At 52.1% G+C, this 22,321-nt stretch overlaps 1 protein-coding gene across 1 annotated transcript in view; it reads right to left on the bottom strand.

Moving 5' to 3' along the window:
* LOC133346509 (histone-lysine N-methyltransferase, H3 lysine-79 specific-like) overlaps positions 1-22,321 on the bottom strand; it is a 33,129-nt gene that overhangs the window by 4,397 nt on the left and 6,411 nt on the right. Inside the window, 25 exon segments of the mRNA XM_061558135.1 lie at positions 1-687; positions 1,325-1,383; positions 2,107-2,315; positions 2,579-3,117; positions 4,290-4,380; positions 4,790-4,909; positions 5,464-5,646; positions 6,400-6,529; positions 7,757-7,921; positions 8,396-8,568; positions 9,076-9,201; positions 9,529-9,666; positions 11,434-11,535; positions 12,412-12,503; positions 13,979-14,092; positions 14,752-15,148; positions 16,089-16,136; positions 17,904-17,978; positions 19,060-19,101; positions 19,712-19,818; positions 20,458-20,526; positions 20,928-21,007; positions 21,425-21,480; positions 21,845-21,907; positions 22,149-22,243. Coding sequence (XP_061414119.1) covers positions 26-687; positions 1,325-1,383; positions 2,107-2,315; positions 2,579-3,117; positions 4,290-4,380; positions 4,790-4,909; positions 5,464-5,646; positions 6,400-6,529; positions 7,757-7,921; positions 8,396-8,568; positions 9,076-9,201; positions 9,529-9,666; positions 11,434-11,535; positions 12,412-12,503; positions 13,979-14,092; positions 14,752-15,148; positions 16,089-16,136; positions 17,904-17,978; positions 19,060-19,101; positions 19,712-19,818; positions 20,458-20,526; positions 20,928-21,007; positions 21,425-21,480; positions 21,845-21,907; positions 22,149-22,243 — 3,935 coding nt within the window. The 3' untranslated portion in view covers positions 1-25.

The following is a 22,321-nucleotide window of genomic DNA, read 5'->3' on the forward strand; positions in this document are numbered from 1 at the left end:
CTTGCCGTCAGGCCACGCTGGCCCCTCAGCCTCTTGCGGGGAACGGCGGTTGAACTCCGAGCGGCACCCATACTGCGCCGTCCAGCCCGAGCGGCGGCTCCACGCCCGGCCTCGCCGGCGCCGCCCCCACCTTCCCGGCCGCCCCCACTCTGCCCGACCGCTGCTGCTGCTGCTGCTGGTACTGGTGGCGCTGGTGGTGCGCGGGCGGCAACAGTGGCGGCGGCGGTGGCGGTTGGGACGAGGGGTTGTGGAGATTGTTGTGGGGAGGAGACACCAGCAGTGGCACCAGTGAGCTGAAGGTGGTGCCCAGCAGTGGGAACGCCGACCGAGGGAAGGAGGCTAGCGGGGGCCGCGCTGGCGCCGGGGAAGTCCGGAGGACCGTGGTCAACGACGGTAAGGAGGAGGATGACGACGACGACAATAACGACGATGACGACGGCGAAGAGACGAACATCGTGTTGGTGCTCGACGGGAAATGGAAGGAGGTGGTGCCGACTGGGAAGGAGAAGGAAGGAGGCGTCGCCGTTGGTGGGAAGAGTGTGGGTGGCGCCGACGAGGCTGCTGGTGCCGGCGGCGGGGGGGGTGGGGGAGGGAAGACCGCGGCGCCAGCGTGGGGGGGCACCGGCGGCAGAAAGGACAGCGGCGTCATCGGCAAGGGGAGGCACGGGGGGGGCATGGGGGAGGCATCTGGAGGCAGATAGAGACAGATGGCACCATCACGCGCGTGAAGGAGTGTGCGAGTGTGTGTGTATGCGTGTTTGTGCACGTCTGTGTGCATATTAACTTGTGTGTGTGTTGATGTAGGGTACGTTTTGACATGTATATATAAAAAGATTCAAAACTAGTTTCTTTAGAACCGCTTTGCGTTTAGTTTGTTGTCCTTCCTCGCACCTCCAATTAGCAGTTGGCTACGTAAAGTGCAAAATAAGTTCAACATACATACATGTGTCCGTGTGTGTTTTAGTGCACATGTCAGCGTACGTGTGCATTGTGTGTGTATTTACGTGTCTTTCAATCCACTGCTGGATAAACACCCCCCTTCACTGTGTGTCAGTCATGGAAGTTGTTTGACCATACTTGACCACGCTAGCAGGCACAGATTGGTGAAGTACGGGTCCAGGGACAGGTTAAGATATTGAACTCAGTTCGCTGTGTTCATAGCAGATGGTGCTTAACCATTGTGCCACCTCTCCTCCCCATATGTGTATGTCATTAAATGTCTATGAATGTGCATCTATGTCTATGAATGTGCATATATGTCTATGTGAGTATACATGTCTGTGAATGTGCGTCAATGTCTATGTGAGTATACATGTCTGTGTACCATTGCTGGGCTGGTTCATTTTGTCTTGAGCTCCTTCCCTTGTCCCACCACTCCTGCCCCTTCAGACAAAGTAGAGACAGAAACACACACTAAGACGCAAAGCCCCACAAGGCCTTATAAACCTTAGGGGCAGTGCTGTTAAGCGAGCACCTCTTAAGACAGGGACATAGCAGGAGAGTTTTAATGTGCCCGGCTGGCTTTGTCTAACCAATTATGATGTTAAATTCATTGCACTAGGTACTCGTGTGAGGGCAGGCCCAGGACTGGTTCTTAGATCATTCACCACTGATGTTAGCCGTGGCCAGCAATCAAACTCAGGCCCCATAGCGCAAGTGTGCTCACCACTGCACCACTGCTCACTTGGCCCGACTCGGCACACACACACACACACCTACACAAGTACAGAAAGACACACACATACATACCCACAGACTTGTACAAAGACGCCCCCCAATATAGCTTTTACCAGACTGTAAGAGCAAGTGCTGTTAGCGAGCACCTATGAAGGCTGGCATGGCAGATGAGGGGGTGGGTGGCCAGCACCGCGCCCAGCCTCAGCAAAGGTAAACAGACAGCAATAACAACAACCGCCATTCGCAATCAAGTGGCAGCGACGTTACTAAAACGCAAGCGAAATGCACTTTGTGCATACAGACACAAAGATCCCCCGTATAGCCTTTAACACACTGTTGGGACAGATGCTGTTAGCGAGCACCTACGAAGACCGGCACAGCACACAAACTCACAGAGGTGCACACTCGCACATGGCCTCACTCGGTCACCTGGGTGCGTCGCTCCCCTGCCCGGCCTCGGGAGTCATCGTGGGGCCCCTGCAGGGGCTGCCCCCCTGGGAAGGGCCCTTGCCGCCTCCGGTTCCTCCCCCGGCGACCCCACCCTCCTCCCCTGCTCCACTGTGCCCCGGAGAATTTCGCATAGACGTCTCGGGAGAGGAGATTGCCGTTATTTCTAGCGGCTGGTTAATGGTGCTCACCTACGGGACACAGAGAAAGAGAAGGAGACACTGAAAGGGAGGGAGACATTGGGAGGGAGACATTGAGAGGGAGGGAATGAGGAAGACACTGGGAGTGAGGGAATGAGGGAGACACTGAGAAGGAGACCCTGAGGAGAAGAGATGGGGAGAAATACACTGGGAGACACTGAGAAGGCAGGAGGGAGGGACAGAGAGAAGACGACACTGGGTAGGAGATACTGGCATAGAGGGAGACACTCAGAGGAAGGGTGGGGGACACTCACCATAGCGGTGATGTTGAGTGGGGACCCTGACGCTTGGCATCGTATCCCCCTCACCCCTCCCAGCGACTTCTTCTTCGGCAAAGAGGGCAATGGAGACGACGAGGACGAAGAGGAGGAAGAGGAGGAAAGTGACGATGATGAGGACGATGATGACGAGGATGATGAAGACGAGGAGGCGAGGGAGCCGCCTTGGCCCCTGCGTTTGCGACCTCGTCGCCGCCCATTGGGGTCGGCCAAGGGGTCACAGCCGCCCTGCTGGGGCAGCACGGAATTCTGGGAGAGGTGCAGGGAATTGTGGGAGAGGTGTGCTGCATTATGGGAGAAGTGCAGGGAGTTGTGGGAGAGGAGCGGTGCGCCGTTGAGCGGCGGAGGGGAGAGGTTGGCGGGCAGGAGCAGCGGGGGGCCCCCCTCCAGCGGAGATGGGGAGAAGGTGGGGGCGCCTCCTCCTCCAGGAGGGCCTTGGGTGGGGGCCACCGGCTGGCAGGGAAGAGGGGGAGCACATGGCCCATCTTGGCTGGAGATGGAGGAAAGTGGCAGACCTGCAGTGCAAAAAAAACAGAGATAAATACCCCCTGAATAGCCTTGTAGACTGTTGGGGAAAAGTGCTGTTAGTGAGCACCTATGAAGGCTGGCATGGTGCTTGAGTGAGTGCTTGAGTGAGTGCTTCAGCGAGTGCTTGAGTGAGTGCTTGAGTGAGTGCTTGAGCGCCACAGTGGCGAGACATGAACTACCTAGCCAGGTATATAGGAGGACATGGGTTTGATCCCGACCTTGATGCCTGTATATTTGGAGTTTGCATGTTTTCCCCGTGGTCGCATGGAATTTCTCCAGGTCCTCCTGTTTTCCCTCTACATTTACAAACATGCAATTCGACTATTTGGCTGTGATAAATCTCCATATGATAAGCCCCTTCGTTGAGCTATCATGTGGCCAGGGCGCTTAGGAAAAAGAGCTATATAGCTCAGTGAGCCTTACCTGGTAAAATAAAGCATCATAATAGTTGTTATATGTATGGACATCACTAATCGTGGCCACCTCTATATCCCAGGTGCTCATATTTACTCATTTGAGGTCGAGTTAATCTACGTAAGGCCATCAGGACTAGTTCAGGGAACCCTTGTCACTGATCCGTCACTGATCTAAGCAGTGGCCGGGAATTGTCGTGTTCGGAGCGCTGTGTGGAAAGCACTGCGCCACCGCTCCACCTATTGTACACGTGCACGCACACATGTACACGTGCACGCACACATGTACACGTGCACAAACACATGTACACGTGCACACACACATGTACACGTGCACACACAACAGCCGCCCTTCTCCACTGAGTGGTGGCAAAGCACAACTCCGTCCGTGCCAAGCAAGGTGCGTGCTTGCTCACACAAGATCCCCCGTATAGCCTTAACAGACTGTTGCAGCAAGTGCTGTTAGCAAGCACCTATGAAGGCCGGAACGGCACACGAGGGGGTGGGTGGCCAACACCACGCCCGGTCGCCTTGTTCTCCCCAATGGTGATGTTTACACGCCGCACCAGGTACTCATTTGAGGCCGAGTCGACCTAGGGGAGGCCCAGGACCGGTTCAGATAATCGTCACTGGTGTTGGCTGTGAGCGGAAATAGAACCCGGGTCACTGGGTTCATAGTGCGACATGCTAACCGCTACACTACCGCCCACACACATGCACACAGACACTCGCGCGCACACACGTACCTGAAGCGAGTCCCCTCGGCGGGCAGGCAAGGGGTGTCCTGGTAGGGCTGTCCCCCAGACCCCTCCACCCCCCTTCGGCAGGGGTCCTCCTCTGTGGCAGGGGAGGAGAGACACAAGGCACAAGTCTCCATGAGCTCAGATCCCCTCAGATCCCTCACCCCGTCGCAGGTTCCTCACCCGTCTCATGTGCCCACCCCCTCCCAGATCCCCCTGCCAGCCGTCACACCCTAACCCGGTCCCTCATCTCTTACCCCCTCGGCTTTTGGGTTCCTCACCCCCTCTCATCCCTCCTAAGGTAACCCTCCTCAGCCTTCACCCCTTTTTCAGGTTCCCTCATCGTTACCCGGCTCCCTCGCACGTCCCTGCCGAGGTCCCCGTTTACTAGCGTCACAATCCTCTCGATTCCTCTACCCTGGCCGGCCCACGTGATCTCTCAGGTCCCTCACCCCTCCCGCCCCACCCCCTCTAGAGCGCTGCACTCCATCCCAGCTCCCCCCCACCTGGTTGCCGTGTGTGGGGGAGAGCTGGGGGCTGACTGTGGAGTTGCCGGTGGAGGAGGAGGCGAGGGGGGGGCGGCGCGCGCGGAGGAACGCACAGCGCACCGCCTCCGGGTCGTCCTGCTGCAGAATGCGCAGCAGTGAGCGTGAGGCGCAGCAGGCGGGAGCGTGCGTGCGGAGCAACGGTACAAGCGTTTTACAGTGCGCAGCAGAGAGGAGGAGTGCGAGCGTCTAGCAGATATGTATGTAAGTGTACGTACGCATCTTGAACTTCTTTCGCACCGTACAAAGCCCAACCGTGCTAATCGGAGGTGGGGGGGGAGGACAAAAAACTAAACACCAAACGCAGTTCAAGAAATGAGATTTAAAAGAGCGTAGCTCTCCAGTGGCTTCCCTAACATCAGAAGGAAGAGCTGCCCAGATGCTGCAGAAGCGCAGCTGAAAGCGAGCGATGCAGTGACCATCTTTGTTCGCCGGTTAGCCAAAAGCCGCTGAGAGGATGACCGGAGTTTGCGTGATGGTTATGCTCTTTGACAAGCTCAGCAAGGTAAAATTGCGTGTGTTCGTGAAGTAGCAATGAGAAGGAGTGAGCAGCAGTGAGCACAGGTGTGCGTGATCGTGCAGCGGAGAGGGGCGGATGGGTGGGGGGGGGCAGCGGACCGCGATGTGCTCCTCACCATGGTGTTAGGGGGGGCGGGTGACAGCACGCTCGCCAGCGGGATGCTCACGGGCAGTTTGGGGGGCGGCTGCCCCCCACCAGCGGGTGCCTTCGAGGGCAGCACAGTGCTGAGGGGGATGCGCACGGGGAGGCTCCTGATGGCGTCAGCATTGCGGGGAGGGGCGGCGGTGACGGTGGGGCACTGGCAGCATGGAGACAAACACGCATACACGAACACAAGTTAGTTATTGAAATCTAATTCCACTGGGCTTGTGCTTCGGGTAGTAGGGTTGTTGTTACGGACTCGTGTTATGTTTCACGTTATAGGCAGGAGGACGACTAGTGTTAGGAACAAGATTAGTATCAGGGACGGTGTGTTAGGGTTTGGGTTAGCACTAGCATCAGGGGTTAGGCTGGTGCTAGGATCAGCACAAGTGTTCGTGTCAGGGCTATTGCTAGTAGTATTTGTGTCGGATCAGCATGAGTGTTCGTGTCAGGGCTAGTGCTAGTAGTATTTGTGTAGGATCAGCACGAGTGTTCGTATAAGGGCTCGTGGTCATAGTATTTGTGTCGGCTCAGCACGAGTGGTCGTAGTATTTGTGTAGGATCAGCACGAGTGTTTGTGTCAGGGCTAGGGCTAGGGCTAGGGCTAGTGCTAGTAGTATTTGTGTAGGCTAAGCACGAGTGGTCGTGTCAGGGCTAGTGCTAGTAGTATTTGTGTCGGCTCAGCACGAGTGGTCGTAGTATTTGTGTAGGATCAGCACGAGTGTTCGTATAAGGGCTAGTGCTAGTAGTATTTGTGTCGGCTCAGCACGAGTGGTCGTAGTATTTGTGTAGGATCAGCACGAGTGTTTGTGTCAGGGCTAGTGCTAGTAGTATTTGTGTAGGATCAGCACGAGTGGTCGTAGTATTTGTGTCGGCTCAGCACGAGTGTTCGACCAAGTCGGGGCTTTACCTCCTCCTCCATGGAGTTTGTTTCGGCTGCTGGGGGAGGGGAGAGAGGGAAAGGTGGTGGGGGTATACGCGGGGAGTCGACCCCATCGAGGTCATGATCTCCGACTCCATTCTCATGCTGCTCCTCCAACCTAAGGGGATGGGTGACACACACAGTGTAAATGCATAAAAGCACATTCCGGTACCAAGACACAGGCATACACCAGCAGCTGCTATTCACCAATATGGTGCTTATGCCAAAAAAAGTGGAATTTGAGGCCACGTGAAATGTGGAAGGCTCAAAGTCCGGGGACAGACGCAGACCCAGGCATTATGGGTTGACAAAGATGACTGGCAGATGCGCCAGCTGCTCTCTCCACTGTGCCAACTCGCTGTGTATTAGCCACCCAGCGCTTTGCTCGTTGTTGTGAGCGTCAATCCTCAATCTCCCATTGTTGACGGAGGGCAACTGCCTCCAACTGTCTACTCCAAACAACCTGATCTTGACACCACCGATCTCATTCGCCAGCGAAGCCAGTCAGCTCAAAGGCCTCCAGTACCACAACCAACCATATCTTCTCTGACGTAGATTTGAAGCTTTCGTGACTGCAAGGATTTATACTCTTAGATTTTTTTGGTAAAGTCAGGTGGGACCGTCACAGTAAATTTAGCTGTGACGGTCCCACCTGAAGACGGAGACTTGTGTTGCCTCCGAAACGCCGTGATTTAAGTGAGTTATGTTCATTTATTATTATTTTTATTTTTTTGCCTACGTGACTTTACCGAAAAAAACCTAAGAGTACTTCACTGATGTCTTTAACTCACCCTGTGCCTATTTAGCCCCCTCTATCCTACCAAACAGAAGCTGCTTGGGAACATGGCGACTGGGCATGAGCTACATGACCCTTCCAACGCCACCTCGACTACAGGAGGAGCTCTCTGATGGACAATATCTTTAAAGGATTTGTGAGCTCGTCACAAAATATTGTCTGGATAAACGCAGGAACTTAAAGCCGGACAGTCGGAATGCTTCATGTTGCCACAGGTGTTCATGTTGGAAGGTCTACATTTTGCAAGCACAGAGATAAGAGGGCATGATTGTAGCAAAGACCGGCAACATCATGTGGAGCGACAGGGCAGACAACTTTCACCAAGCGTTCAGCAGCCGACAAAAATATGTCACTTGATTGATTCAGCGCGAGACCTCTGCTGCCAAACCAGATTTAAGCCGAACCCCATCTCCCTATCCCGAACCCTATAAATAACGGCTATCCCCATATATTTAACCCTACCCCTGCCCCTGAAGTATTCCCCACACCTCACTTTAACCCGACCCTCGCCCTGGCCGCCAGCCCCGTCCAAACCGCACCCCCCCCCACCTGCTGGGAATGCTCGTGTGCGAGTCGGGGGTCCCATCCTGCGTCAGGTGCCTCCTTAGTGCGAGCTTGGCCGGGGAGAAGCGTGTGTAGTCAGGGGGGGCCGAGGACATGGGGGGTCCTTCCCGGGAACGGGGGGCACACGAGGAAGGCCGCAGTCTCACCACCCTGGAGACACGGAGGCACGGGAATACGTAGACCACAGGGTGAGCAGGTGTGTGGGTGAGTGAATGTGTGGTGCGCGAAAAGTTTGAGTGCATAGTGAACATGCCCAATGCGTGAAAGAGTGGCGAGTACGTGCATTTAGAGTGAGTTTGTAATAATAGTGAGTGTATGATGAATAAGTGGAGAACATTGAGGTGTGCGGCGAGTAGTGTGGGCAGATGGCGAGTAGTGGGTGTGTATGGCGAGTGAATGGCGAGTGACTTTATTGGTGAGCGAACGTGCGACTGTATAAAGTGTGTAGTCAGTTTAGAGCGATTCAGTTTTTTGTGCGTTCTATGTTGTGTAGTGTGCAGTGAGTTTGCAACAAGTGGGCGAGTTTGCGGTGAGTTTGCGGTGACGAGCGGCGAGCAAGCGGCGAGTTTGCGGCAATCGCCGAGCGGGCGGCGAGCGGGGGGGGGGGGGGGTCCCGCTCCTCACCTGCGCGGGTCGTGGTGCCCATTGACGAGCCCCTCGGAAGGCCCACCCTCGTGGCCCCACGTTGGCCCGACCACCTGGGCCCCGTCGCTCTTCCCGTCGGCACCGGTCAGCAGAGTCTTGTGCGGCGAACTCACGGCCTCCGCCCGCCGGCGCTCCAGCTCCAGGATGTTGATCTGAAGATGTCATCAGAGGGCGGCCCCACGGATCCGGACGTACGTGTTAGATGCTCGGAAGGCATGGGAAGCGTTTGTTACTATCAGTCGGTCCTCCTTTAAAGTGGTGGCTGCTCCTTCTGCTTCTGCACAGTAGCAGCACCTTTATAACACAGTGTGCATGTGTGTGTAAAGGTGTCGGCATTGGGAGCGAGCACCTAACAGCGCTTGCCCCAACAGTCCATTCAAGGTATATGGGGATTCTTTATCTGCAAAATGAACCTGGCAATCAAAGTTCGATTTCTGCTCACGGCCTACATCAGTGACAATTATCTGAACCGACTCAGCCTCAAATGTGTACCTGATGTGTAAGCATTACAACTAGGGAGACAATGGCAGCCGGGCATGGTGCTGGCTACCCAGCCCCTCGTAGTCCATGCTGGCCTTCATAGGTGCTCGCTAACAGTACTTGCCCCAATCGTGTGTTATGGCTATACGGGGGATCTTTGTCTTCGTGTGTGTGAATACCTGCAGCTCAGCCACGCTGCGCTGGTTGTGCGCCACCTTCAGCTGCAACGCCATCAGCTCCCGGCTCAGAGTCTCCTCGCTCAGGGATTGAACCTCCAACCCCAACTCCCGGCAATGCGCGGCCAGCTGATGCCACAGATATCACAGGGGACAGCTGATGCTACCGATATCACACACATCTGTGTGTGTGTGTGTGTATGTACGCATATGCAAGGTGAATATCTGAACCGGTCGTGGGGCTATCCTAGGTGGACCCAGCCTTAAATGAATACCTGGTGTGGTGTGTAAACACTAGCACCGGGTTTTGTGCTGCCACACCACACCCTCGTGTGCCGTGTTTGCCAACATTGGTGCTTGCTAACAGCACTTGCTCCAACAGCCTGTCGAGGCTATAGGGAGCTCTTTGTCTTTGTGTGTACATGCAAGTGTAGACAAGTGTGTGTAGGTTGTCACCAGCTGGCAGCAGCGCCGCGTCAGCGTGCTGATGCTGTGCTCCAGCTGCTGGCCCTGCTGCCGCAGAAGGCTCTGCTGCGCCACCCCCTGCCTGTGTGTGGAGGCCAACTCTGACAGACTGGTGCCAGACAAACCCAGCTGCGACATGCACACGCACGCACGCACAAAAACACAGGCACACACAGAACACATTGACAAGCGTATAGCTGTGCAACAATAAAGGAGACCCGCAAATGCACATAAGCGCTCAACATTGCTCGGGGTGGGTGGTATGGCTAGTGATTGGCACAGTTCAGATAGCCAGTGAGGTTGAGATGGGCATCGCTGCTTGGATAGTTGAGATGGGTTGTGCGGTTGAGATCTTTGAGTTGGGCATCGCTGCTTGGATAGTTGAGATGGGCAGTACGGTAGAGATGGGCATCGCTGCTTGGATAGTTGAGATGGTCGGGGCGGTAGAGTTGGGCATCGCTGCTTGGATAGTTGAGATGGTCGGGGCGGTAGAGATGGGCATCGCTGCTTGGATAGTTGAGATGGTTGGGGCGGTAGAGTTGGGCATCGCTGCTTGGATAGTTGAGATGGTCGGGGCGGTAGAGATGGGCATCGCTGCTTGGATAGTTGAGATGGTCGGGGCGGTAGAGATGGGCATCGCTGCTTGGATAGTTGAGATGTTCGGGGCGGTAGAGTTGGGCATTGCTGCTTGGATAGTTGAGATGGTCGGGGCGGTAGAGTTGGGCATCGCTGCTTGGATAGTTGAGATGGTTGGGGCGGTAGAGTTGGGCATCGCTGCTTGGATAGTTGAGATGGTCGGGGCGGTAGAGTTGGGCATCGCTGCTTGGATAGTTGAGATGGTTGGGGCGGTAGAGTTGGGCATCGCTGCTTGGATAGTTGAGATGGTCGGGGCGGTAGAGTTGGGCATCGCTGCTTGGATAGTTGAGATGGTCGGGGCGGTAGAGATGGGCATCGCTGCTTGGATAGTTGAGATGGTCGGGGCGGTAGAGTTGGGCATCGCTGCTTGGATAGTTGAGATGGTTGGGGCGGTAGAGTTGGGCATCGCTGCTTGGATAGTTGAGATGGTTGGGGCGGTTGAGTTGGGCATCGCTGCTTGGATAGTTGAGATGGTTGGGGCGGTAGAGTTGGGCATCGCTGCTTGGATAGTTGAGATGGTCGGGGCGGTAGAGTTGGGCATCGCTGCTTGGATAGTTGAGATGGTAGAGTTGGGCATCGCTGCTTGGATAGTTGAGATGGTCGGGGCGGTAGAGTTGGGCATCGCTGCTTGGATAGTTGAGATGGTCGGGGCGGTAGAGTTGGGCATCGCTGCTTGGATAGTTGAGATGGTTGGGGCGGTTGAGTTGGGCATCGCTGCTTGGATAGTTGAGATGGTTGGGGCGGTAGAGTTGGGCATCGCTGCTTGGATAGTTGAGATGGTCGGGGCGGTAGAGTTGGGCATCGCTGCTTGGATAGTTGAGATGGTTGGGGCGGTAGAGTTGGGCATCGCTGCTTGGATAGTTGAGATGGTCGGGGCGGTAGAGTTGGGCATCGCTGCTTGGATAGTTGAGATGGTCGGGGCGGTAGAGTTGGGCATCGCTGCTTGGATAGTTGAGATGGTTGGGGCGGTTGGTGATCGCAGTGTAAGTGGTTCCACACTGTTCATTCCCTCCCAGACACTTCTGCTCTCATCCCGTTTAATTTATTTTTCCCGATCATTGAGTGAGATTGTGTGTTAGGGTATCTGTGTTATAGTGTACGAGGATTAGAGGGCATATCAGTGAGTATTAGTGTGCTGCTGCTTTTGTGAGTGTATTATTGTATGACCTGGAAAACTCGTGTGTGAGGGAGTACAAGTGCGTGTTAGTGTGTTCGTGTATTGGTGAGTGTCGTCGTTGTTGTTGGAGAGTGGGCGAGGACCTGAGAACAGCGCTGCCTCAGCGCCGTCAGGAGCTCCGCTTCCTGGTTCTGGCACTGATCCTGCAGCGCCTGCAGACAGCGGCCGAGACGGGCGCTACGAGCCTACACACGAGGATGCAGGGACATCAGGAGACACGGAGTGAGACCATGAGGCACGGGGACACGGAGAAAGATGAATACACAGGGACACACAATGAGACACACGGGAACACAGAGATACAGGGAGAGGACACATGGAAACGCAAGGACATGGGGAGATGACACATGGAAACGCAAGGACATGGGGAGATATGGAGACACCGTGAGACATGGGAAAACGGAGATATATGGAGACATGGGGACACTGGGACAAATGAGGATAAGGAGATACAGGAAAATAGAAACACTCGGGCACAAGGGGATACAACAACACGGGCACCCATAAACACGGGGAGACACATGGCCGTGGAGACATAGGGAAGCAGGGACATGGGAAAACGAGACACAGGGACACAGGAGAGGCATGAGGAGGTATGTGGATATCAATTCACAGCAACACAGACATGGGGGCATGGCACACAGAAACCCAGGACAAAGGGACACGGAGACACGCGGGGTGACATGGAAAGACACAGAGACACGAGGACACAAAGAGCACACCGAGGGTGCATGTGAGTGTACAACTGAGGATAAATGTGTGTGCTGGTGTGTATACAGTACAGGTGAGTATGTGCAGGTGTATGTGTTGGTGAGTGTATATGTGAGTGTACAGGTGGTTGAATGTAATGGCGAGTAAACAGGTGAGTATGTACTGGTGAGTATCCGCGTGAGTGAGTATCAAGGTGAGGGTGCATACAAGTGAGAGTTTAGGTGAATGTGCGGTTGAATGTCCAGGTGAGTGTATAGGTGATTGTCCAAGTGAGTGTCTGGGTGTGTGCATAAGGTAAGATGTCAGGTGAGTGGCCAGGTGTGTAGGTGTGTGCAGGTGAGTGGGATCACCTCCTCCTGCTGCAGCTGCTGCTGTAGACTGGAGCGGTATTGAGGCGTGCGCATGTGAGACATTAACTGCATGTACTGCAGCCTAAATGAGTCTGTACACACACACATATATACACACACACATGTACATGTACAAACAAGCCTCTGACCAAATAACCTGGAATGTACCCATATCTCAATAGATCTAGGAAGCCAAGCAGATTTGAACCTGGACAGTGCCTGAAACAGTGACCACCATGCACACACAGGTTGTTAGAGGGTTGGGGCTGCATGTGTGGCAGCAGAGAACAGTACAGAAAAATCCACTGTAATACTGTACTTATATGCAACCACATCTATGCCCTTCACCAACCCGAACCGGTGTGGTTAAGTGTGATCAAATAACTCGCACGACCCACACACTGGGTGCGGAGGTCTCCATCCAGCAGTGAATTGGTGAAGCGCTGTACATGTACAAAGACAAAAGACAAAAATCACCCGTATAGCCTGAACAGACTGTTGGGGAAAGTGCTGTTAGTAAGCACCTATTGAGACCGCAACAGCACACAAGGGGTAGGTGGCCAGCACCAACCTCAGCTGCCTTTGTCTCCCGAGTGCTGATGCTTACACACCGCACCTTGTACACACACACACGCGCGTCCATACATTAAAAACCTGCTGCTGAGCATGAACAGGAGGAGCCACCGAAGGCATCGCAGTTTTTCTCAACATGCCGAGCTGCGTTTCAACACGGCCTGTACGGTCTTCATCGGGAGGGGGGGGGGGGGGGGGGGAGTTCTTAGGTTTCGCCCCAACAGATTGACCATTTTAAAGGTATCAGTGGCCAATCGTAGAAAGCCACAAGTGCCATGTGACCAGTCGCATTTTTCCAGTCATATGACAGTGGCCAATCAGACACGAACCCAGCGCTGGCTACACCAGCATGTAAAAAAAGAACACTTGGGATGAAGTTTAACACGTAGGCTTTCGCAACCAATATCATCCATAAGAGGTTTTTTGGGTGAGATCGCATAAATATATGAATGTGTCGTTAAAACCCGCCACCACCCGACACAGCCAACTAGTAAGGGTTGTCACGTAAACAGAACATGGCAATTCGTCACTAGTACAGCACACCGGTGTGTTGGAGAGCCAAGCCACAACATTTACAATCTGGCAACAGCCAGATTTGTGGAGAAGTCCACCTGTTTCGTTCCTTATATATAGAGGCGTAGATGTGGTGAGCACGCTTCTGCGCTCTTGTGCCACGTGGGGGGGGGTGAATATAAAACAAGCAGTCATCAATTATGCATCTCTGTTCACACTAATAACGTTTTTTTTAGACATTTTTAAAAAAATGGTTTAGAGTGTCCAAAAGCACTTCATTTGAGAGATGGAGTTTTGAAATCCGCTTGTGTGCAGGCACCAAGTGGATTGTTGCATTGCAGGATCGTGTGAGGTAGCGGAGGCTTGGGGAGGCCTTTTGTTCAGCAGTGGATTGACCAATGGCTGATGATGATGATTTTGATTTCAGTTGCGTCGGCACGAACTTTATCACACTCACAAGCACGTGCATAGCGTGTCTTACCCATGAGTCTGTACAATGCAGGAGGTGTAGAGGCCATGAGACCAGGAGAAGCACCCAGTCCAGGAAAGGCTTGGGCTAGGCCCCGATAGGGGCTACCTGGGGGGCTCCGGACGTCTACACACACATGAACACGTGTATTGTCGATAAAAGCCACAGACACAGCCAGAGACACTCATACATATACAAAATGTATTAACATTTATATGCACACATGCATGTCTGTATGCCATGATTAAACTTGTAAATGTATATAGGTGTGCACAGACGTTTGTATACATGGGCGGTCTTCATATAAATGGTATGCACACATGTACACACAAAAAGATCAATATCCCTTGTATAGCCTACACAAGCTGGTGGGGCAAGTGTTGTTAGTGAGCACCTATGAAGGCTGGCACAGCACACACGGGGGTGTGTGGCCAACACCACGATGATGATTACATACCACTCAGTTAAGGATGATTTGACCTCAGGGGAGGTCCAGGACCAGTTAATATATTCACCACTGATGTTGGCCGTGAGCGGAAATCTAACTCGGGTAGCCAAAATCGTTGCACAGTGTGCTAACTTGCATACACAACCAAGACAAATATCCCCTTAACCTTACCGGGCTGTTGGGGCAAGTGCTGTTAGCGAGAACCTACGAAGGCCGGCATGGCACAGGAGGTGGTGGTGCAGTGAGCGCCATGCCTTACCCGCATGCACACGCGCACACGCATCTCTCGGCCACATTTCTAAGCGCACACACGTCGACACGCACGTGGGTTACACACCTGTGCCCTGCACGTGCGTGAGCGTCTGCGCATGCAGCAGCTCCAGCGCCGCGTCCGCAGCCGCCGCTCCACCCCCGCCGCCGCTCCCACCCCTCCGAGCAAACCTCTCCACGCCACCGCCCGCCCCCACAGGGCTGCCCGCAGCGGCACGGGGCTCCACGCCCTTCCTGGGCCTCCCCCTCCTCTTGAGGCACAGGCGCCGCCCCCGCATGCGGCGCAAGCGCGGAACTTTGCCGTTGACGCCGGGGCCCAACGCAGGGCCCTTCCCGGACTCCGCCGTTGCTGCTCTTGCTGCTGCCGCCGATGGAGGTGGTGCTGGTGGAGATGGTGTCCCAGTGGCCGGGCGTGCCGCCTTCTCTTCTCGCTGCTCTATCCGTGGCGCCGACTCCTGTGCAGGCTGTGGGAGGGGGTGGGGGGGGGGGGGTGGGGGGGGGAGGTAAAGGGAGAAAGTGGGGGAGGGGAGAAAGGAGGTGGTTACAGAACTGCCATTGCTGGGCTTCCATAAGGTGAGAGTGGACGGAAGTCAAGGTGTTGCAGTCACAGCTCCCGGTGAGGTCAGGTGCATTGATCAGTGTGGGCAAGATGTGAGATAAGAGGTCTGGATATAAGGTCAAAGATCAGGTGTATGAATTTACAAGTCACAGTGAGCTTGTAAATAAAGAGGTCAGGGTAATGTCAGGATGGAAGTTCAGAGGATCAATGCGGTTAAGATACGAGGTCAGATGTCAGGGTAAAGTCAGAGGTAAGGGGTATGTCAGAAAACTAAGTGAAAAGTCACAATCAGATAACGTTAAAATGTGAAGCTGACGTTAGGTTAAAAGATCGGAGGACGGAAAACGGGGCAAGCTGTGACGTGGCGAGGTCACAATGAAGGGTGCAAGGTCATGGCCATGCAGGAACAGCTCAGCAGATTAATTAATGACTGCTCCACACGAGTGTTGGTAACGAGCACGCGGCCATCGCACTAATCAAGTCGATCATTACTGCGGTGAACAGGAAGGGGGTTTGGGTTGGGGGTGCCTGAGACCTATGACTCTTCTTCCCCCACTAAGGGTCGAAGGTCAGGTATTAGCAGTCCATGCAGGGATTGGCGATGATTCGAGGAGGCAGAAATTGGTTAAGGGTAAGGGTGAAGGGAGGGGCGAGGGTCGGCATTGCAACACTAACGCCATCTCAGCCTTAACGGATGCTCGTAAACACCGCACGCCACAACTTTAGGCCTCGCGCCGAGGGGAGCGACGGTTTCAAATGTATGGCTGCACTGCACGAGGTGCGGCGAGGTCCATTAGGGAGAGAGGGAGGGGTGAGGTTAGCGGCTGAGGGGAGGCGCCACCCACCTGCAGGGGGGTCCATCCCTCGGGGGGACAGACCCCAGGGTCACCGCACTGCCCGCACGAGCACGCAAACACGCGGTTACACTCGCGTACATGTACGTACAAAACACATGGACACGTAAACACACACACACACAAATATAGCAACTTAGCACAGAGGTTTTCGCAGCCAAGAATATTATTTACAATTGCATTTTGGATTAGGCCAATTTTGTCTCGTGAGAACCTCCCACTGGAATAAATTGCCAGAATCAGAATCGTTATTTATCCTGGAAGAATCCGATGAGCGACGGGGGTCTTTTTCACGGATGTCCAGTAGAGTTTAACACGTAGGCTTTCGCGACCAATATCATCCATAATACAGGTTGTTTTTGGGTTAGATCGTGTAAATAATTTTATAATAAATACATTTTGTTTACACAATCTAACCAAAAAAACAGTATAAGTGTTTAACATGGAAAACCATTATTCCTTCAGCCTTCCGATAACTTAAAGGACAATTCTCATGACGAAATGTATCTAATTGTATCCAATCGAGTCTAATCGATACATCCGATTGTGAAAATTGTTCTTAAACGAACCCAGTGAGACAAAACAATAAGATTCGGAATCAAAATAATAAAACAGAAGCAATGATGAACAGGATGAAGGGCTTGTCGAAAACCAATTGATGTGATCGTGAAAAGCAGCGCACAGGCGTGGTAAGAGAAATGCGTTCAAACAATGCATGCCGCCAGACACTACGGTTAGAAAAACACGGAATCACGGCAAGAAAAGGGAAACGAAAGATGAAAAACGTGCAATCAAGCATGGTGCAACTGAAATGAGTTTGTGGATCAGGCAACGAAGGTAAATCATACCAACGTAAGGAAAGCCAAGTGGGCTTGGTGAGGGGAACATATTGCGAGAAAGGATGATGGCTAGCGGATGAGACTGGTGATGGAATGGCAACCAAAGGATAGAAAACAGTACAAGAGGACATGACAGAGGGGTGTGGGATGGTGATGGCATGGGGAAGCCATCATCCAACAGTGGGTAGAGAATGACTGATGTTGAAAATGACACACATACAGATGTATTGGCCATGTATATTTAATTGTAAAAAAATATATTACGGAAAAACACATACTGGACAACATATATGTGTAGTGACATAAGAGGGGAGGGGCTGCTGGGGGCTCCCCTCTTATGTCACTACATATGCACCGTGGAGGGGTAAGTGGGTGAATGAACAAGTGACCGAGTGAGTGGGTGAACGAGGAGTGGGCGGGTGAGCTAATCAGTGGGCGATTGGAAGAGTCAATGACTATTGGACTATTATTCAGGAGGGTCTTGCATTGTGTTTTTTATATGTTTTAGCCAAGTAATGAGTGATTATACATGTGGCAGGAAATCGGAGCTCCCAGAGAAAGCCCACGCGTGCGAGGGGGCAACACTTTCCCCATACATATGGAAAGAGATGCCGAATATTCTACTTGCTGTACTGCCTTCTGCTGGCGAGGCAGGGCATGGCACCTTCAAGTAAGCAGATGAGTAAGTTCAAGTTCATAAAGTTCAAGTTCATGTATTAGGTGTAGCTGTGAGCCATTCGGCTCTTGAATCGGGTGCAACCGCAACAAACAAAAAACAAAAACATGAACAGAAAAACATCTTAAAGCGAATATGTGACTGAGTGCAAACAGAAAATACAAGAAAAGACAGCAAAATATTGCAGAAAAAACACCGTACACCAACACTGTGTGCAAGGGGTGGGGTGAGTGATTGAGTGAGTGAGAGCGAGCGAGCGGGCGGTGGCGAGGAGTGAGCGAGTGAGTTCACCTTGCAGGGGCTATTGGAGCTCCCCTTGTTCTCTTTGTCTTTCTGCTGCCGGCGACGCACCGCCTCCTGCTCCTCCTGCACTCAGGAGACGCAGAGAAATGAGTCAAAACGGGCGCGCAGACTTCATAACAGAGACACATGTTATTATTATTATGCAGGAAAGACCAAGTCTCGGGACTTTTTCAGGAGGATGGTGCCAAGTTTTCGGAGTAGGGGATGAAGATTGCTCTTTACAATTATATATTGGTACATGGGGACATAAAAATCTGGGACATGGTGACGTGGAGACATGAATGCATTAGGACACGGAGACATGAAGACAGGGACAATAAAACATTTGAATACTGGGAAACAAGCACATGGATGACACGGAAAATGAGACAGGGACACCGTGACACGGTACACAAGTACATGGAGACATGGTGATAAGAAAACAGAGACATGGATAATGAGACGTGAGGACATGCTAGCCCCATCTGGTTGAGGGTGTCAATGACGAGAGGTAATCAATCTCAATGGACCGTTTCCTTTTTGAGAACAGGTCTTCCCCTTTTTTCTGGCAACAAACAGCTGTGTTAAGATATTAGAACACCAAACTTAAACCCTTTTACAAGAAATCATGTCTGCATTAACCACAATACTTGTGGTCAAAATGCAAACAAAAACACTCTGATAATAAATGCATTCTTTGAAACTGATTGGTCCACACCAGAGACAGCTTTTTTTTTTTTTGCCTAGTCTCAAAACGGTGTTAAACCAGAGGACGCCAAAAGGCGTACAGCACAAAGACAAGCATTATCAGAGTAATGAGAGCTCGGGGTGAACAACTACATAATGGGACCTCCTTCGCCAGCACCAAAATATGAGAATAGGTTTTCCCTTTTTTCTGGCAACAAACAGTATTTATAGATAACCTTTATTTCCCCTATAAATACTGGATCTCAGTGGGGAACCTCAAGTGTTAAATGAAGGATGTCAATCACAATAAATGTCAATGGTGTCCCGCCTGGCTAATTTTAGGAAGTCAATGTACCGATGAACCTCGATGGGCTCTCGCGTGGCTAAATAATTGACGCCAATGCCAAGAGGCGGTGAATCTCAATGGGTTCTCCCTCAGCTCAATCAGAGTCGAGGTGACATCAGTGTGACCACTCACCCTGATTTTGGGGTTCTTGAGGCTCGAGAAGTAATTCTCCAACTAAAGAAAACACAGCAAGGTCAGCAGTGTCAGTGGTGGTGATGGGCGGTGGTGATGCTATTGATATGGGAGTGATACGGTCGTGATGCTGATGATGATTATATGTGATGATGGTGGTGGTGGAGGAGTTTATGATATCATGGTGGTGATGACACTATGATGCTGGTGGTCATGGAGGTTAAGGTGTAACGTTGTCTCAAACAGTCTGGTTGAAAGAGTGTAGGGGTGTGTACCGTGTGTTATATGTGTAAATGTGCATCAATACGTGTGTTGTGTGTATATTGGTAGTGTATTGAGGGGAGTGGTCATGAGGTAGTTAGCCAATTGCGCTATGAACCCTGCAACTTGAGTTTGTTTCCCGTTCACGGCTAACATCAGTGGTTAACATCAGTATGAGCCTCCCCTAGGTCGCCTCAGCCTGAAATGACTACCTAGTGCAGTGTTTAAACACTAGCAGTGGGAAGACCAAGGCGGGTGGACGTAGTTCTGGCCACACCACCCCCTCATGCACCGTGTCGGCTTTCATAGATGCTCACGAATAGCACTTCCCCCAACAATCTGTTCAAGGCATTGTGGGGGACCTTGGTCTTTGTGTGCATGTGTGTCTCACGATGGTACGGTCGATGGTGTGTAGGTAGTACGACACAGGCTTTCCCGTCCACGACACGGAGCCCTTGAGTGGAGACAGCTCCACCACCCGCATTATCGTGCCTATGTCTGCACACAGGGACACACGGGTGAGACACAAGGCAAGACACGCGGGGAGACATGGGGACACGCGGAGAAATTGTGAGACACAGGGACACACATGAGGAGACATAGGGACACATGAGTACATACACACAAAGACACACAGGGTCACATGCAGACACAGACACACAGGAACACACAGGGATACATGGGGTCGCATGGAATCAGAGACACACTGGGGCATGGGGACACATGGAGACAGAAATTATATCTAAATGGGGACGCATATAAATATACAAAACACACAAGCACAAATGGGCATAGGGAAACACATAAAGAAACATGTGAACATGGAGAAAATGGGACAAATTAATACACAAAGACAAAAACGCAGATGCATGAATACACACACATAAACCCAATGGCACACACATCAACACACTGACACACACCTGCCCATGTGAAACACAGAATCAGAATCTTTATTTATACTGGAGGAATACAATGAGCTATGAAGCTCTTTTTTACAAATATCCAGTAGGGGCAGGTCAGCAAGTTACAACAACAAACAATACACTTTGAGCAGCCCAGGACACACAACTTAAGTGTGGCTACAAGAGAAGAGCCATCGTGATCGCTGTGCAAGTGATGATGTCGGTTTCTTACCACTCAGGTTCCTGCTATTTATTCTGAAGATGAGAGGAGCAAAGGGCTTAGATGACACAATCTTCCCTCCTGGCAACGCACACATAAAACACACATGCAGGAGCAGCGACATCGATGGTGAGATGATCGTCACCAGCAGTTACACGAACAAATCGTAACTTCTTCATCGTCAGCAGCGGTAACCATCATCATAGTAACCGCAAAATCATTGGTGACATCGGTAGTAGCAGCACCGGCAGCATAATCACAGTCAGCAGCAAGGACATCACTTCTATCATCACAGTCATTGCCAGCAGCATCAGTAGCAACATCGTTAGACACAGCAACAACTTCACCATCGCCGCCACAATGGGGTGTATGTATGGCTCAGTGTCTACTATGTAAAGTGCAGGGTCTGTAGTGTGACGGTGGAGGATGCGATGGTTGTTGTGCTTATTGCTGTGGTCGTGGTTTCTAGTGCCACTACTCACGCTCCTTCATGTTGGCGAAGCGTTCCTTCAGCTGATGGTCGACCTCTGGTCCAAACGCGAAGTTATTGACGAACACCACGCTGCAAACAGGACACACGTCACAGTCAAGGGGAGTGTTTATTTCTTTTGTTTTTACACAACTGCTGAGGACAGTACATGTGTGTGTGTGCCCATGGGGAGCCATAGCGTAGCGGTTAGCATGGTGCGCGAAGAGCCCAGAAACCCAAGCTCGATTTGCACTCACGGCCAACATCGGTGACGAATATCTGAAACGGTCTTTGGAACTTCCGTCGGACAACTCATTGGTGTGAAGTGTAACTATAGACACGCAGGAGACAAAGGCGGCCAGGCGTGGTGCTAGTCACCCACGTCCTCGCGTGCCGTGCCGGTCTTCATAAGTGCTCCATTACAGCACTTGCCCCAAAAGTATTTTAAAGCTATTTGGGGGCTCTTAGTTGTTTGTGCACGCGCGTCTAAACATGTGTGTATGTTAGCACCTGGTGGTGGCGATCCTGTCCAACCACTCATCAGATAGAAAGTCTCCTTTCTCCAGCTGCAAACAAATAGCAACACCATCATAAGCAATGTTAGTCTTCTCGTAATCACTATCAACACAATCAACATCACCCACATAATAATCATCATCAAAATCATTACTATCAACAAAGATGACATGAACATCATTAACACTCTCTGCCGTTAAGTTTATTTAAATATCCATACCATAAAAATAAACATCAACAATACAATTACCACGAGCAACACCAACAAAGCCAAAAACACCAATGTTATTACCACAACCAAACAACTGTTGGTGTAGTGCGTGGGATGTGTGCTGCATGCACTGTGGGTGTGTAATGTGTGTCGCGTGTGGTGAGCGAATGGAAAATGTCGTGGTAATTCGTGAGTATCTTTACCGTGTAGTCTCCGTGCTTCTTGCCGTACCACCGCATCCACTTCTTAAACTCTACATGCATAGACTAGAACCGACAACATCACCATCATCACATCACCATCATCATTAGCTCCTTACCTTGTTTCCATGTCTCCTCCATGCTTCCTTGTGTCTGTGCGTCCCCATTTTGCTCATCACCTCCCCGTGTCTCCCAATGCCTCTTACGTCTCCCCATGTCTTTCCATGTCTACGTACCTCCTCCATGTCTCCGTGTCTTCCATACCCCCCTGTATTTCCCCATGTCTCTGCGTGTCCCTGTGCCTCACCTCTGCGTATCGAGCTGGGATTTCTGCCTTCTCCACACCGTAGCAATGCTTACAGGGAGTGGCGGCAGCCACCTGTAGCACCACCTGACCTACACCTATAGGACACGTGGGGAGACGCAGGGACATGAGGAGAGACGGGATTTGTAAACGGTGGCACGGGGAGAGGGGAAGGC

This window comes from Lethenteron reissneri, chromosome 24 (assembly GCF_015708825.2).
Source record: "Lethenteron reissneri isolate LAM-NWPU_2019-01 chromosome 24, ASM1570882v1, whole genome shotgun sequence".
NCBI classification, from domain to species: Eukaryota; Metazoa; Chordata; class Hyperoartia; order Petromyzontiformes; family Petromyzontidae; genus Lethenteron; species Lethenteron reissneri.